The sequence below is a fragment of the Sapajus apella genome, unplaced genomic scaffold (assembly GCF_009761245.1).
Source record: "Sapajus apella isolate SASKATOON/1434 unplaced genomic scaffold, GSC_monkey_1.0 scaffold185, whole genome shotgun sequence".
In the NCBI taxonomy this organism is placed as follows: Eukaryota; Metazoa; Chordata; class Mammalia; order Primates; family Cebidae; genus Sapajus; species Sapajus apella.
Window position 1 is genome coordinate 1,134,686 of NW_022437125.1, and position 16,968 is coordinate 1,151,653.

A 16,968-nucleotide genomic window follows, 5' to 3' on the forward strand; every position below is an offset into this window, starting at 1 on the left:
GGCATGAGCCACTCCCCCTGGCTGGTTGGGAGTTTTTTTGTTTGTTTGGTTTGGGGTTTTGACTACTTTTTTGAGGGGAATGTTCTGGGCAAGAACAGGTGAGGACAGGGATAAAGGTGGCGGGGGCTATCCGGCACTTAGAATGTGTTGGGTGTGTTACAAATATATGTATTTATTTTTGAGGTGGAGTCTTGCTCTGTTGCCCAGGCTGGAGTGTAGTGGCACGATCTCGGCTCACTGCAACTTCCGCCTCTCAGGTTCGAGTGACTCTCCTGCCTCAACCTCCCTAGTAGCTGGGATTACAGGCTCCCGCCACCACACCTGACTAATTTTTGTATTTTTTTGTAGAGACAGGGTTTCGCCAGCCTGGTCTCGAACTCCTGACCTCAGGTGATCGCCCCACCTCAGCCTCCCAAGATGCTGGGATTACAGGTTTGAGCCACTGTGCCCGGTCAGGGCGTGTTACAAATATTGTCTCTGGGAGGTCCCATAGTACAGAAGGGCAAACTGAGTCTCTGAAAGGGGAATGGACTTGCCTGACGCCACACAGATGGGGGGTTTGAATCTTTGTGAGTCTGATTCCAAAGCTGGTTTGCTTGACTTCTAGACCATGCTGGATCCACTGCTAAGAATGACTTTCTGCTTTTCACGGGGGGGCTTCTACTGTCCCCCCATGCCCAGTCCCAAGGCTCCCCCACCCTGGTGACCGCTCTGCCACCCCGAGCAGAGCTTTCCCCACCTCTATGACTCTCCCAGCCTCTGTCCCTCCCTGTGGCCCACACCTGACCTCTGAGCTGGAGGTATTCATAGTCTGACTGTTGCCCTCAGCCTGGGGTTCCTTGGGGGTCAGGTCTGGGACTGGCCGCTATGGGAACACTGTAAGTAGTGTTTGGGATGACACCGCGTGTTCTCACTCATAAGTGGGTGTTGAACAATGAGAACACATGGACACAGGGAGGGAAACATCACACACCGGGGCTTGTTGGAGGGTAGGGGGCCGGCGAGGGATAGCAGGGGATGGGGGATAGGGGAGGGATAGCATTCAGAGAAATGCTTAATGCAGATGACAGGGTGATGGATGCAGCAGACAGCCATGGCACGTGTGTACCCAGGTAACACACCTGCACGTCCTGCACGTGTACCCCTGAACTTAAAGTATAATTTTTTAAAAAGTGTTTGGGATGAATCAGTGACAACCCCAAACCCTTCAGTGGTAGGCAGTGGCTATAAAAATAGGCGAGCCCACGCTGGGTGTGGTGGCTCACGCCTGTAATCCCAGCACTTTGGGGTGCCGAGGTGAGTAGATCATGAGGTCAGGAGTTCAGGATCAGCCTGACCAACATTGTGAAACCCCATCTCTACTAGAAATACAAAAAATTAGCCGGGTGTCATGGTGCACACCTGAAATCCCAGCTACTCAGGAGGCTGAGGCAGGAGAATTGCTTGAACCCAGGAGTTAGAGGTTGCAGTGAGCTGAGATGGTGCCACTGCACTCCAGCCTGGGGGATAGAGTGAGACTCTGTCTCAAAAAAAAAAAAAAAAAATTAGACCAGGCTCTGTGGCTCATGCCTGTGATCCCAGCACTTTGGGAGGGTAAGATGGGAGAATCACTTGAGCCCAGGAGTTCAAGACCAGAATGGGCGACATAGCGAGACCCTGTCTCTACAAAAAAGAAAATGACTAGCTGGGCGTGGAGGGGCATGCCTATAGTCTTGGCTACTGGGGAGGCTGAGGTGGAAGGATCATTTGAGCCTGGTAGTTCGAGGCTACAGTGAGCTATGATTGTACCACTGCACTCCAGCCTGGGCAGCAGAGTGAGACCCCATCTGTAAAAATTAAATAAAAAAATTTTAAAACCAGACATGCACCAGGTTTCTTTCCATCTACCCAAATTCCGTATGCCAGGCACACGCTAGTCTACAGAGCCTTGCTGTAACCAGTCATTGTCCCTCTGCAGGCCTCAGTTTCCCTGCCTGTAACATGATTACCTTAGTCCCTGCAAATGGGGCCTTGGGGTGGGTCTGAGGCAGGATGTGGGGTCAAAGGCCAGTGGTGGAGGATGTTGCTGCCTGGGAGAGGAGGGGAGTAGGCAGGAAGCGGCCGGGCTGGGCCTCTTTGTCCTGTTCCCACACTGGGTAGGCAGGGCCAGAAATCAACGCTTGGCTGCCCAGTCCCCCGGGGTCAGGCTGGCCTAAGAGCCGCTCTCTCTGGCCTCCTGCAGCGTCAGGCACTCTGAGTGCCTCTATTCCCCGGCAGGACTGGCCATCGGCCCTGTGGGGCTCTGGCTTCTGCTTGGGAATTCTGGGATCTTGGGTTCCACGCTTGAACAGCAGAAGGCATCATTTGTCCCCATTTCACAGATGGGGACACTGAGGGCTCAGAGACGCACAGGAACGTGTCCTCAGTCATGAGGCTAGGAGGGTCACAAAAACCAGGCTCCATGGCTCATGCCTGTGATCCCAGCACTTTGGGAGGTTGAGGTGGGAGGATCGCTTGAGCCCAGGAGTTCGAGACCAGCCTGGGCAACATAGTGAGACCCTGTCTCTACAAAAATTAAAATAACTAGCTGGGCGTGGGGGTGCTTGCCTATAGTCCCAGCTACTGGGGAGGCTGAGGTGGGAGGATGGCTTGAGCCTGGGAGTTCGAGCTGCAGTGAGCGGTGATTGCACCACTGTGCTGCAGCCTGGGAAGCAGAGTGAGAGCCCATCTCTAAAAAAAATAAATAAAAGAAGACTGACATACGCAACGCATGTGCTAGTCTATGGAGACTTGCTCTGAGTCCACGTCTACTCCAGTGGCCATTTTTGTGGGAAAAAAAGGCGTAATGAAAAGAACCTGTCCTCACCTCCTTGGCCACACAGCTGGCTGGAGGCTTTGAGGCTCCTTCCCTTTTGAACTTGTGGTTGCTTTGGGAGATGAAGCTGTATCAGCCACTCACACCTTTGTAAGAATTAGAGCCATAAACTTGTTTCTCTCTGAAACTCTGGCTAAGTCCCTCATGGTGAGGGCTAAATGATGGACAGAAACTGGCCCAGCACAGGATGGATGTCTGTGTTTGCCAGGGAGGGTCATACAGAAGGCGGAGGGAGCTTGTGGCAGGGAACACTGGGGCGTGTTCCCTGTGACACAGACTCTCAGGGCAGCCCCGGGGCACTGGAGGATGGGGAGGCCCAAAGGGGAAGTAGGGCGGGGCAGGAAATCAACCCACATTTATTGAGCGCTTACTCTGCGCCAGGCACTGGGCCAAGGGTGCCATCTGTACAGTCACCTCTAATCCTGTCATGGGGCGGTGAGGGAGGCCCTACTGTCACTTCCGCATCTCACTCATGCACCGTCGAGACACAGAGAGGCCGGGGCGTTTGCCCCAGGGCACCCAGCAGCTGAGCCATAACTTGAACATGGCCAGTCTGAGCTCAGGGCTTTCACCTTTAGCTACCGGTTGGCCTGGCTCCTGGCCTGGGCGGGGCTGGACACTGGGTGCCACGGTCCTAGGCGCCTTCCAGGGCTTTATCTGAGACCTGGACGCTCCCCAGGGCTTGGCACTTGACCTCCGGGTGGATAAGCCTTGCGGGGAACATGGCTCTGTGGGAGGGGACTCCTCCCTTCCTTCCTCCCACCCACTGTCCCCGTCTGCTCTGCCCCAAGCCATGGCCACGGCCTTGGGACCCTCGTTGCCAGGGTTCCTGGGACTCTAGTTTCCAAAGTTCTGGGTCTGTGTGAGCTCTTGGCTGCCAGGAGATGGGACGTGGCCTCCCTGTCCTCTGTCTGCCATGCGCCGCCCACCTCCCCCGGCCTCCAGGCTTGCCCCAGGGACACGCCCACATACACACTCAGGCACACTCTCAACTCTGCTCCCATCCCGGTCCCCAGACCCCACCCAGTCAGCCCTGCAGCAGGTCTCAGCCCTGGGACCCCACCACACACTCACACACCCGGCCACTCCCCCGGGCAGCTGCCCATGAGACCTCGGGGTCGCGTTAACAGTGGAGGCTTCTTGATCCAGCGGGACAGCGTCACCTACGAGCACACACAGGTCGACACAGCCACCCTCACATCCACAAGCACACGCACACGCCAGCAGAAACACAGTCACTGACACACACGCACCCCGACAGAAACACACTCATGCACACAGGCACCAATAGAAATACACACTCATCCACACATATACACACCCCAACAGAAACGCACCCTCATCCACACACACCACCAGAAACATATCCACACACGCTCACACACACACCAACAGAAACGCTCATCCACACGCATACACACCAATAGAAACACACACTTATACACACACCCCAACAGAAACACACACTCATACACACACCAATTGAAACACATCCACTCCAAGAGAAACACACACTCATCTAAATATGTATGCACACCCCAACAGAAACACACATCCAAACGTGCGCACACCCACATACGCATGCCAGTAGAAACCCATCACCCGGATATACATATGCCAATGCAAACAGCCATGTCAACACGTACCCTTAATCACCGTCATGCCGACGTTTGCACAAGCACACACACAGCCAGCCTCTCCCGCCACCCTCATGGGCCCCACCACCTACACACACAGACTCACAAACACACCCACACTCTTTGACACCTTCCCTGCACCGCGGGCAGCGTCCCCGCTCTCACAGCGCTCCTAGCACTCACTCGTTCTCAGTCACCTTCACCCCTCCACACGCTCCTCAGCTGAAACATACACACACGTATGGATAGACACGTACCACAGACACAGAACTCGTGCACACACAGCAAGGCTCACACAGAAACACTCACATACAGACACACAGAGAACTGTTCAAACACACACAAGTAGGTGTACACACAGACACGCGGAAATGCTTAAACACAGATACACGCAGAGACACACAGAGAATTGCCCAAATACACACAAGTACGTGTACGCATGCTCCAACATGCAGATACAGAACTGCTCACATACCCAGATGTACACACATAGAGACTTGCTCAAACACACAGAAATGGCCAGGCGTGGTGGCTCATGCCTGTAATCCCAGCATTTGGGGAAGCACGGGCAGATCACTTGAGGTCAGGAGTTCGAGACCAGCCTGGCCAACATGGTGAAACCCCATCTCTACTAAAAATACAAAATTAGCCAGGTGTGGTGATAATCCCAGCTACTCAGGAGGCTGAGGCAGGAGAATCACTTGAACCTGGGAGGCGGAAGTTGCAGTGACCTGCGATCTGGTCACTCCAACTTGCACTCCAGCCTGGTGACAGAGCAAGACTCTGTCTCAACTACACACACACACACACACACACACACCCCTGTACACACAACCACACCCTATACACACATACACGCCCAAACACACACAAATACACACAAACCTGTACACACACACGCCAAAACACACACACGCTAAAACACACATACAGTGTGACCCCAACTGCCCTACCTAGTACACAACCTCCCAGCCCAAATGACGGGTCTACCTCCCTCACAAACGTTCTCACTCTCTCCCTCCCCCACCACCTCTCTGTCAGACTCAGCTTGTTCGCACTGGCCCCGCTGGGGATGGGTCCGATCGTCACCCCCCTTCCAGCCCAGGGCTCCATCCAAGGAAGGTCATGGTCCCCTCGCTTTTCCTTGCCCAAAGCATCAGCCCCCTGTCCTCCCCACCAGGGCCCCCGCACAGAGAGGACGCCCCGCAGCCCGGCGCGGCCCAGCAGAGGGGGCTCACCTGCTTGCACTTGTCCTCAGCGGCCTTCTTATCCGCCTCGGCCTGCTCTGCTCGGTCGATGGCATTCTCCTTGTCCAGTTTCAGCATCTGCATTTTCTTCTTGATGGCCTCCATGGCTGGGCGCTGGCGTGGGGGACGTGGGGGGCGCGGCGGGCTCTGTGGGGGCTGCGGCTGCGGGGCGAGTGAGCCTGGCAGGGTGGAGGAGAAGCCCTTATAGCCTCCCCGGGTGCACCCGCCCTCCTGCCGGGCGAGTCTTGGAGGAGGACCAAGCCCAGGCCGGCCGGGCCAGCCACCACTCGCTCGCTCAGGAGGACTTGGCCAGCTCACCGTGCTCCCCGCAGTCCTCGCCTTATTTGGACGTGGGATTTTCTAAAAGGAAGAAAAAAAAAAAAGGTCCTAGCTGTTTCCATTTTTAACCTGGTGACACAGGTCCCGCGTGGGCGTGTGGGCACGGCACAGGCCCAGGAGAAGCTGCACGGTTTGGACCTGGGGTGGGGGCCGCTCTGGGCAGCCTCAGTTTCCCTTGGGAGGAATGAAGAAGGCTTGTGGGTGGGTGCAGAGTCCCCGGGCTGTGATGTGGGGGGTCTCCTGTCTTTTCTGCCTTGGGCTTGCCTGTGGCTCCCAAGTGCCTGATTCCCAGAAGATGGGAAAGTGCTTGGTAAATAAAACGAGCAATCCCCCGCCCTCTTTTCTCTGCCTAGGAAACTATCTTTCAAGGCCCAGATCCAACGGCCCCTCCTTCAGGAAGCCTTCCTGGATTCCTAAACAGGCTTGGCCTTCTAGCCCAGCATCAAGCCTTCTCTTCCCCTCTGGGTCCTGGCTCTCCAGTGTCAGGGATTAGGCCTCCACTTCATTTCCTGCCACCATGCCCAGGGAGCCTTGTTGGATTTCTCCCACCTCTTTCTGTGGTGCCTCTGTCTCTCTTTTGGTGACTGTCTCTGCGTCTCTCTCCATTGTCTCTGTCTCTCCTGCCCCCTTGTGGCTTTTACTGCATCTAGCTCACAAGGCGAGAAGGCCACTCAGCTGATCTGGGCCGTCTCTGAAACTCTTGGAGCCCAAGGCAGGCTCCTGCTGCCCTCCTTAGGTCTCATGTCTTCCTTCCCTCCCTCTTGTGCTGGGAATCAAGCTATGGCTCCCCAGTTCCCAAAAAACAGGAGATGGCCTTAGCGCCTCAGCTCCCCGCTTAAGACTCTGCCCCCAGGCCGGGCGCAGTGGCTCACGCCTGTAATCCCAGCACTTTGGGAGGCCAAGGTGGGCAGATCACCTGAGGTCGGGAGTCCAAGACCAGCCTGACCAACATGGAGAAACGCCGTCTCTACTAAAAATACAAAAATTAGCCTGGCGTGGAGGCGCCTGCCTGTAGTCCCGGCTACTTGGGAGGCTGAGGCAGAAGAATCGCTTGAACCTGGGAGGCGGAGGTTGCGGTGAGCTGAGATCCCATCATTGCACTCCAGCCTGGGAAACAAGAGGGAAACTCCATCTCAAAAAACAAAAAAAACCAAAAACCCTCTGCCCCCAACTGTCTCCACACAGGACCCTTACACCCCCGTTTTCCCACCCGCAGGCCTTGGCCTGCTGTCTCTGCCTCCCCTCTCCCTTCCAGCAATCCCTGGCAGAATTCGCTGACTCCAGAAAAGAGAGCAGAGCTAAAAGACTAAAACAAAAATAAAGACTTTTTCTTTTTTAAGAGAAAGTTTCATTTATTGGCTCATGCATTCAGTCATTGAATTCCTCTCACGTGCCGTGCCCTGGCAATGCACACTCAGCACGCAGGAGCTGGTACTGTTACTGTTATGATTCGAGCAGCGTTTGTGGGATGTGAACTGCTCTGGGGCAGGCCTGGGTCTCGGCCTTGTCTGTGGCCTTCTGGGTACCTGGCCCCTAGAAGATGGGAAAGTGTTTGTTAAAATGAACACACTTTAAAAAAAAAAAAAAATAGGCCGGGCATGGTGGCTCACGCCTGTAATCCAAGCACTTTGGAGGCCAAGGCAGGCGGATCACCTGAGGTCGGGAGTTCAAGACCAGCCCCACCGCCTTGGTGAAACCCCGTCTTTATTTAAAAAATAAAATAAAATAAAATGAACACACAGACACACACACACTCTTCTCTAACTAGGAAACCTCTATTCATCCTTCAAGGCCCAGATCCAATGGCTTCTCCTCCAGGAAGCCTTCCTGGATTCCTAGACAGACTCCTGGACTCCCAGCCAGCATGAAGACTCCTGTGTGGGATGGAGTTGGAGGCAGAGAGGCCTTCTTGTTTCCTGTCCAAGGCTGTAGAGGAAACCGGATCATGGGAGAGACTGGGCAGTGGTCAGTACCGCCGGGGACTGTAGGTTTCAGGCCAGGAGCGTCCAGCTCCCCTGTGCCCCCTCCCAGCTGCCTCGCTGTTCATTAAGCCAGCTTACTTCTCTTTGTCATGGTGAGAACATCACCCCTGTTGGTGCAGGGGCCGAAAAAGTAGCATATAGAACATTCTAGAACCTCTTACATGGGCTAAAGACATTGGCTTCTCCCCATGTTCCGGAGTTAAGAGAGCCCAGCCCAGACCCCTCCCCAACCCCATTCTTCATCCTCCTCCCTTATCCCACCCCTCTGCCATGCTACACAGACTGTTTCCTCCTGTGACAGAAGCAGACCAGAATAATTTCCTGTCGATCACGGTGGATAAGGAAGTGCCGTCCATGGACTAAGCTCAGCACGTGACTCACAGATACCACTTCACTCTCCTTGAGCCCTAAGAGGCAGGGAGTGTTTTTATTCCACCCCCCTTTTTTTTTTTTTGAGACCGAATCTTGCTCTGTCACCCAGGCTGGAGTGCAGTGGATGATCTCGGCTCACTACAACCTCCGCCTCCTGGGTTCAAGTGATTCTCCTGTCTCCGCCTCCCAAGTAGCTGGGACTACGGGCGCCCGCCACCATGCCCGGCTAAATTTTTGCATTTTTAGTAGAGACGGGGTTTTACTATGTTGGCCGGGCTGGTCTTGAACTCCTGAACTCAGGTGATCCTCCTGCCTCTGCCTCCCAAAGTGGGATTACAGGAGCGAGCCACCGCACCCGGCCTTTTATTCCCATTTTTACAGAGCAGGAAGTTGAGGCAGGCCCTCCACTTCAGACGAGCCTGCGAAGGGCCATCCAGCCAGGCGAGGCAGCTCCCTTCACCTTTACAACAAACCCCAGAAATGAGCTGTGGTTATGAGCGCCTCCTCATTTTACAGATAGGGAAACTGAGGCCCAGAGTGGCTCACCCACAGTGACCCAGCTTGTGAGTGGCCCAGCTGACTCTAGGATGAAGCTGGCGAGAAGTCCTAAGACACCCCCGCCCTACCGGCACCGCCGGGCTACAGCCAGACCTCCATGCCCACCATTTTTCATTCTCTTGACTGTCTCAGCCTGAGTCATCAGAGGTCAGTCCTGATGTCCTCTCCGCCCCTGCTGTCCCCACTGTCCCCAGAGACCCTAGGACCAGCCTCGACACAGGTGGTGTGGCTAATTCCAGGTCTGACACCACTGGCCTCGGAAAGAGATCCCTCCCGCAGGAGACGCCTGTGTGTGCTGCATGGCCTTGTAGGGAAGACCCTTGTCCCTGGAGTGGTGTCTTGCAAAGGGAGCTCCTGGAGGTGGAGTGTGACGCGGAGGAGGGGAGAAGGTGGGCCAGGAATGGCATAAGACTAGCTGTATGCCTCTGTCAGCATCTTCTGTGTGCCCTGCTCTGTAGCCTTGGTATGTGCTCCAGGGAACACCCCAGGAGCCCTGGTCAGGGCTGGGAGTGTCATTTGGGGTTCCCGGCTGTGGGGGGCCCTGTCCAAGCTGTCCAGGCTGTGTATTCTGGGACGTGAGGCAGGTGGAGGCTGCCATTTATAGCTCAGGAGCGAGCTTCCCTCCGGTACGACAACCTCTCCGTCTGGGGCTTCTAAGGACAGGGTGGGGGAAACAGAACGACCCATCGGCATCCCAGCCACCTCCCAGTCATGAGACCCAGGGTCCTTTATCAAGCATCTACTACCATGGGCAGGTTTTTGGAACACTGCGGTGGGCATGACTCAGCCCGGTGGGGCGAGACAGCCCGTAACTGCAATTATGGAATTAATTACAATAGGGCAGATGACTGTCTTAGGCTGGGTTCCGCCAGAAGCCAACCTTGACACAAACGTTCAAGGAGGTCAGGCAAAATGTCTCACGCCTGTAATCGGAGTGCTTTGGGAGGCTGAGGCAGAAGGATCACTTGAGGTCAGAAGTTTGAGGCCAGCCTGGGCAGCATAGCAAGACCCTATCTCTACAAAAGACGCGAAAACTAGCTGGGCATGGTGGGCTGTGTCTGTCGCCCAGCTGCTCAGGAGACTGAGGTAGGAGAATCACATGGGACCTGAAATTTGAAGCTGCGTGAGCTTTTCCTTCCTTCCTTCCTTCCTTTCCTCCCTCTTTCATTCCTTCCTTTTCTTTTTTTCTCTTTCCTTCCTCCCTCCCTCCCTACCTCTCTTCCTTCCTTCCTTCCTACCTTCCTTCCTTCCTTTCTTTCTTCCTTCCTTCCTTTCCTTCTTTCCTTCTCTCTCTCTCTCTCTCTCTCTCTCTTGCCCAGGCTGGAGTGCAGTGGCACAATCCTGGCTCACTGCAGCCTACATCTCCCAACTTCAGCTGATCTCCCACCTCAGCCTTCTGAATAGCTAGGACTACAGGCATGTGCCACTATGCCTAGATACCTTTTTGTTTTTGTAGAGGTGGGGTCTTGCTATGTTGCCCAGGCTGATCTTGAACTCTTGGGCTCAAGTGAGCTTCCTGTCTTGGCCTCCCAAAGTGTTGGGATTGCAGGCATAAGCCCCTGTGCCTGGCCTGCCATGAGCCATTATCGCACCACTGCACTTCAGCCTGGGCATCAGAGTGAGACCTCACCTCTTAAAAACAATTGAAGGACAGTAGTTTATTTGGGCGGTAACCCAAGGAGACACGAGTAGAGGGTGGGAAGTGAAACAGGGAACAGAAAGTAGCCATTAAGTGTGCATTATGAAGCCAGTTACAACCACGGGCAAACAGGGTGCAGTCCCACTGAGGGCCTCTGGAGGTAGCAGAGAGCACACTCTTTGGAGTTGTTCCAGCTGTGGGGCGAGGGAGCTGGGGTATTTATCCACCAATTAATTCCATGCTGTCATTGATTGAAGGCTGCACTTAGGGGCTATTGATTCTGCTGACCTGCCCCTGTATGGTCCACACCCACTTCAGCAGCTGGAGGAAGCCTTGGGGAGGACCTGGGGCCCTTTTCTCCCTGCCTGCCCCACCACTGGCTTGCCCCTTCCCAGGCAATTCTTTTTTTTTTCTTTCAGGGTCTCGCTCTGTGGCCCAGGTAGGAGTGCAGTGGTGTGATCTCAGCTCATTGCAACCTCCATCTCCCAGGTTCAAGCAATACTCTCCCTCTAGCAGAGAGATGAAGCTGCTAGAAGTAGCTCTTGGTATGGAGGGAAACAGTAGGATCCCAGTGGATCTGGACCAGCACTAAGAGCATGGGCTAAATTTTTTGGTTTTTCTTTTGAGACAGTCTCGCTCTGTTGCCAGACTGGAGTGCAGTGGCACAATCCTGGCTCATGGCAACCTCCGCCTCCTGGGTTCAAGTGATTCTCCTGCCTCACCCTCCAGAGTAGCTGGGATTACAGGCATGTACCACCACACCTAGCTAATTGTATATTGTTAGTAGAAATGGGGTTTCTCCATGTTAGTCAGGCTGGTTTCGAACTCCCAACCTCAGGTGATGTGCCCGCCTCAGCCTCCCAAAGTGCTGGGATTACAGGCGTGAGCCACAGTGCCCAGCCTAAAAATGTTAATTAATGCAGAGTGTGGGCGCCTGATTAGTCTTGGGTGGAAGGCAGGGAAAAGCCTCCCTGAGGAAGTGGCAATTGAGGAAGGTCTGAACGGTGGTTGTGGGGTCTATGCAAAAGTCACCGGTGGAAGGGACTGAGGGCAGGTGAGCGCGTCTGCTGTTAAGTGCAGAGGTGCGGCTGTGGTGTGGTGGCTGGTGTGGCTACGGGATCAAACAACAGAAGAGAGGATGGGGACCGCCCCCAAATGTGCCTCCTGCAGTTTGAGACGTGCAGAGAGACCAAGGCAACAGTGTGAGTTGACTGAGTTGTGACAGAAAAGAGCAAAGACGTTCTCAGCTTGCACCCCATGGAGTCTGGTTTCACGGGGCACAGTAGAATAATACAATGACAAGGGGGATCATAAAAATGACCCTGAAGCCAGGTGTGGTGGCTCACGCCTGTAATCCAAGCACTTTGGGAGACAAAAGCGGGAGAATTGCTTGAGACCAGGAGTTCAAGATCAGCTTGAGGAACAGAGCAATAATTTATCTCTATGAAAAATTTAAAAATTAGCTGGGTGTGGTGGCACGCATCTGTAGTCCCAGCTACTCCAGAGGCTGAGGCAGGAGGATCACTTGAGCCCAGGAGTTTGAGGCTGCAGTGAGCCATCATGGTACCACTGCACTCCAGCCTGGGCAACACAGTGAGGCCCTATCTTTTAATAATAAAAAAAAAAAGAGTTCCAGCCAGGCGCAGTGGCTCGCGCCTGTAATCCCAGCACTTTGGGAGGCCAAGGCGGTGGATCACTTGAGGCTGGGAGTAGAGACAAACCTGACCAACGTGGAGAAACCCCATCTCCACTAAAAATACAAAAATTAGCTGGGCATGGTGGCATACACCTGTAATCCCAGCTATTTGGGAGGCTGAGGCAGGAGAATCACTTGAACCCAGGAGGTGGAGGTTGCGGTGAGCTGAGATCTCACCACTGCATTGCAACCTGGGTGACAGAGCCAGACTCCGTCTCAAAAAAAAAAAAAAAAAAGTTCTTAAATCAGGTTCAGTGGTTCATACCTCTAATCCCGGTACTTTGAGAGGCCAAGGAGGTTGAGTCCCTTGAGGCTAGAAGTTCGAGACCAGCCTGGCCAGCATGGTGAAATCCCATCTCTACTAAAAATACAAAAAAATTAGCCGGGCCTGGTGACACGGACATGTAATTCCAGGTACTCAGGAAGCTAATGAGTATTGCTTGAACCTGGGAGGTGGAGTTTGCAATCAGCTGAGATTGCACCACTGCACTCCTGCCTGGGCAACAGAGCAAGACCCTATTAAAAAAAAAAAAAAAAGAATTACCTGGGAAGGGGCAAGCCAGTGGCCAGGCAGGCAGGAAGAAAAAGGCCCCATGTCCTTCCCAAAGTCTCTGAGCTGCACTCTGAGGGAACTGTGTGGGTTAGAGAGCTTGGCCATTAATGCTGTAAAACAGGCATAACCACATGGTAATTAATAATAATTACAGTTAACATGGACATGTCTTTAATGTGTCCATGCTGTTCTAAGTGCCTTGCACACATAAACTCACTTCATTTTCTTTTCTTTTTTTTTTTTTGAGATGGAGTCTTGCTCTGTCTCCCAGGCTGAAGTGCAGTGGCACAATCTCAGCTCACCGCAACCTCCGCCTCCCGGGCTCAAACGATTCTCCTGCCTCGGCCTCCCGAGTAGCTGGTATTACAGGCATGTGCCACCATGCCCAGCTAATTTTTGTATTTTTAGTAGAGATGGGGTTTCACCATGTTTGTCAGGCTGCTCTCGAACTCCTGACCTCAGGTAATCTGCCTGCCTCAGCCTCCCAAAGTGCTGGGATTACAGGAGTGAGCCACCGCGCCCGGCCCTCAGTTACTTTTCACAATAACCTTATAAGATGAGTGCTATTGATATTTCAGTTTTGCAAAATGCAAAGAATTCTGGAGGTGACTCTTGGTGATGGTTGCACAAGAATGTCAATGTACTTAGTGCCACTGACTGTACTGTAAACTTAAAAATGGTTTAATGGTCAATTTTATGTGTGTTTTCCCAAAATTGGAAAAAGTAACAATAATGGTAGCAATGAACATTTGTTGAGCACGTACTATGTGCCAGGCACTGAACAAGTGTTTTAGATGCCTTATCCCAGGGTTGACAAACTTCAGTCATTCCCACATTCCATCCAGCCTTTGTCCATGTCTCAGTTTGGGTTTTCCCCAAAAAGTAGCCCTCAACACAAGGATATGTGGGAGGGGGGTCCCAGGAAGCACCGAGAGTGGGGAGAGGTGACGGTGAGAGCAGATACGTTCATGAGTGGGCAACCAGGGCTTGGTTCCACTCAGGATCTTCCGAGCAGCTGAGTAGGAGACACCACAGAGTCATCCTATGGAAGGGTTACGACACTGTGAGCAAATTTCCCACCAATTCTTTATTTTTTTGAGAAGGAAGAGAAGGAGTCTCACTCTGTCACCCAGTCTGGAGTGCAGTGGCATGATCTTGGCTCACTGCAATCTCTGCCTCCCGGGCTCAAGTGATTCACCCGCCTCAGCCTCCCAAGTAGTTGGGATTACAGGTGCTCACCACCATGCCCGGCTTTTTTTTTTTTTTTTTTTTGAGATGGAGTCTTGCTCTGTCACCCAGCCTGGAGTGCAGTGGCGTGATCTCGACACACTGCATCCTCCGCCTCCCGGGTTCAAGCGATTCTCCTGCGTCAGACCCCTGAGTAGCTGGGATTGCAGGCACCCACCACCACACCTGGCTAATTTTGTATTTGTAGTAGAGACGGGGTTTCTCCATGGTTGGCCAGGCTGGTCTGGAATGCCTGATGTCGTGATCCACCTGTCTAGACCTCCCAAAGTGCTGGGATTACAGACGTGAACCACCACACCTGGCTTTTTTTTTTTTTTTTTTGAGACAGGTATCACTCTGTTGCCCAGGCTGGAGTACTGTGGCATGATCGGCTCATTGCACCCTCCGCCTCCCGGGTTCAAGCTATTCTTGTGCCTCAGCCTCCTGGGTAGCCAGGATTACAGGTGTGTGCTACCATGGCCTGGCTAATTTTTGTATTTTTAGTAGAGATGGGGTTTCATCATATTGGCCAGGCTGGTCTTGAACTCCTGACTTCAGGTGATTTCCCCAGCTCAGCCTTTCAAAGTGCTGGGATTACAGGCATGAGCTACTGTGCCTGGCTCAGGTAATTCTTTAGCAGCATGAGAACAGACTAATACGGTTCTTTTGAGCATTCCACTAGCGCTTCGGTTTTCCTTGTGTGGGGCCATCAACATTCTGTGTGGGAAGTCTGGTGTGTATGAGAACTATCTGCAGGTGAGCTACAGGGTGGCCTGAAAGAACATGGAAGGGGTCAGCAACGGCATCTGCTAAGGCTACTTCTGTACACCAACGCTACTATTATTTCCTTGATATATTTTTTGAATAATTAAGAAAATCTCAAGTAGTTTCTTTAACGACATCCCAAGCGTAGGCTTGACATACTAGGTGTGTGGGGTGTGTGTGTGTGTGTGTGTGTGTCTGTGTGTGTGTTTGAGACAGAGTCTTGCTCTATTGCAGGCTGGAGTGTAGTGGTGCGATCTCGGCTCGCTGCAACCTCTGCCTCCCAGGTTCAAGCCATTCTCCTGCCACAGCTTCCCGAGTAGCTGGGACTGCAGGCACGTGTCACCATGCCCAGCTAATTTTTTGCATTTTAGTAGAGATGGGGTTTCACCATGTTGGCCAGGCTGGTCTCAACCTCCTGACCTTGTGATCCACCTGCCTTGGCCTCCCAAAGTGCTGAGACTACAGGTGTGAGCCACCACGCTCAGCCCCTAGTTGTGCTTTACCTCGTACACACTTAAATAAAATATGATGATCCATTTAACATCTCAAATCTTCTTGCTTGCCAGTATACAGGGACGGTGTTGTCTCATTTAATCCTCTTAACATCCCTAGGCTGAAGGTAATAGTATCTTTGTTTCACAGTGTTCTCATATGTAAGATTGGCTCATGGCTACATGGGAAGAAAATAACTGAATCATGCTTTGGAGAATACCTGCTGTGTACCAATTCTACTCTCCCATCTTCTATAGCAGACAGAATTGTGACCTTGCAGGGACGCCATATTCTCCAGCCTCCCTTGCAGTGAGGACATGTGGGTGACTCTCGCTGATGGAATATGTGGTAAAATGCATGCTCTGAATGAAGAGGCCTCCCCCCAAATAGGCTTTGTGAAAGCAACATGGTCATTTATTCACCCACGTGCGGGCAGACTAAGTCCGAAAAGAGAGTCGGTGAAGGGCGGAGGAATAGGAGTTGGTTTTACAGGTTTGGGGTAGGCAGTGGACAGTTACAGAAGTTACAGTTTAGGGCAGTTTTTTTGCAAGCTGGGAGGGCGTCATAGGTTTGCAAGCTGGGAGGGGGTCGTAGGGTCTGGAGTCACGAGGTTGACCAAGGTTGGTTACAACATCCAGTGGCCTTATCAAGTGGGGCCGAAATAAGAAACAATAGAAGATTGTCTCAAGTTAGTTAGGCACCACAGGGGTTGATCGCTCTTCTGCTTTTCATGGTCTTCCAGTTACTTCAGGTTTTCTAATTCCGGAAGGGCCTCCAGAGGTGCACGTGTGGGCCACGGCACCATCATTCAGCCTAAAAGACCTTAGGATCTGAACATAAGTTATGTGTGCACCGTCTGAGTGAAGCCTCGAAGACAGTAGACTTACCTCCTCTATGCTGTCTTTATACCTTATTTGCAAGCTGGTATGTGGACTTACCTAAGACCCAACCTACAGACAGGGCAAATGCCTTAGGGATTAATGGAGAAATAAAATGAAAGAACCTTGGGTCTGTGGACGGTTGCAGGAAGCAGAGTTGCATGTTGAACCAAACCTAGAGAGAGAAATAAACTTCTGTCTGTTTAAGATACTGCATTTTGGACTTCTCACTTCTTTTTGCTGAAGCTCAGACTTTTGTCCTAACAAACACAGTGATTGGTTCCAGAAGTGGGGTGTCACTGTAAGAATAGATGGCATTTGATTAATGGCTGGGTTGTGAGGACACAGATATTTCAGGCTGGAAAGCTGGGTATCCTCCTTAGGCCAAGTCAAAAAGGTTGGCAAAACTATAATCTTAGAGAGCTAGGAAGATAGTTCATATGGTAACCGAGCTTGAATGTCCAGATTAAGTGATCAAAAAGAGCCAGAATACGGTTGTGAGTTGGTTGCTTCCTGCTGTTTTTAGCAAAGTATTACAAGAAAGACCTGGACTTAGAACTTGGCCGACATGCAAGCAGAGAGGAAGAATCCACAGATAAAAGTCTACAAAGAGTTGGAGAAGTCATCTGACCCGATATACATCTGAGTGAGTAGTAAATAAGGCTTTTCATTTACTGTATTTGTTTCAAATGCCCTCAGGCAGCCTCCATTATCAAGGTAGAGAGGCCT

General features: G+C 52.5%; 1 protein-coding gene across 2 annotated transcripts in view; it reads right to left on the bottom strand.

Moving 5' to 3' along the window:
* Positions 1 to 5,921, bottom strand: part of TPM4 (tropomyosin 4) — a 36,877-nt gene extending 30,956 nt beyond the window's left edge. For both annotated transcript variants that reach the window (XM_032268697.1, XM_032268698.1), the window contains exon 1: positions 5,730 to 5,921. In XM_032268697.1, the coding sequence (XP_032124588.1) occupies positions 5,730 to 5,843 (114 nt within the window). In that variant the 5' untranslated portion in view covers positions 5,844 to 5,921. The remainder of the gene's footprint in view (positions 1 to 5,729) is intronic.
* Between the last annotated feature and the right edge of the window lie 11,047 nt (positions 5,922 to 16,968).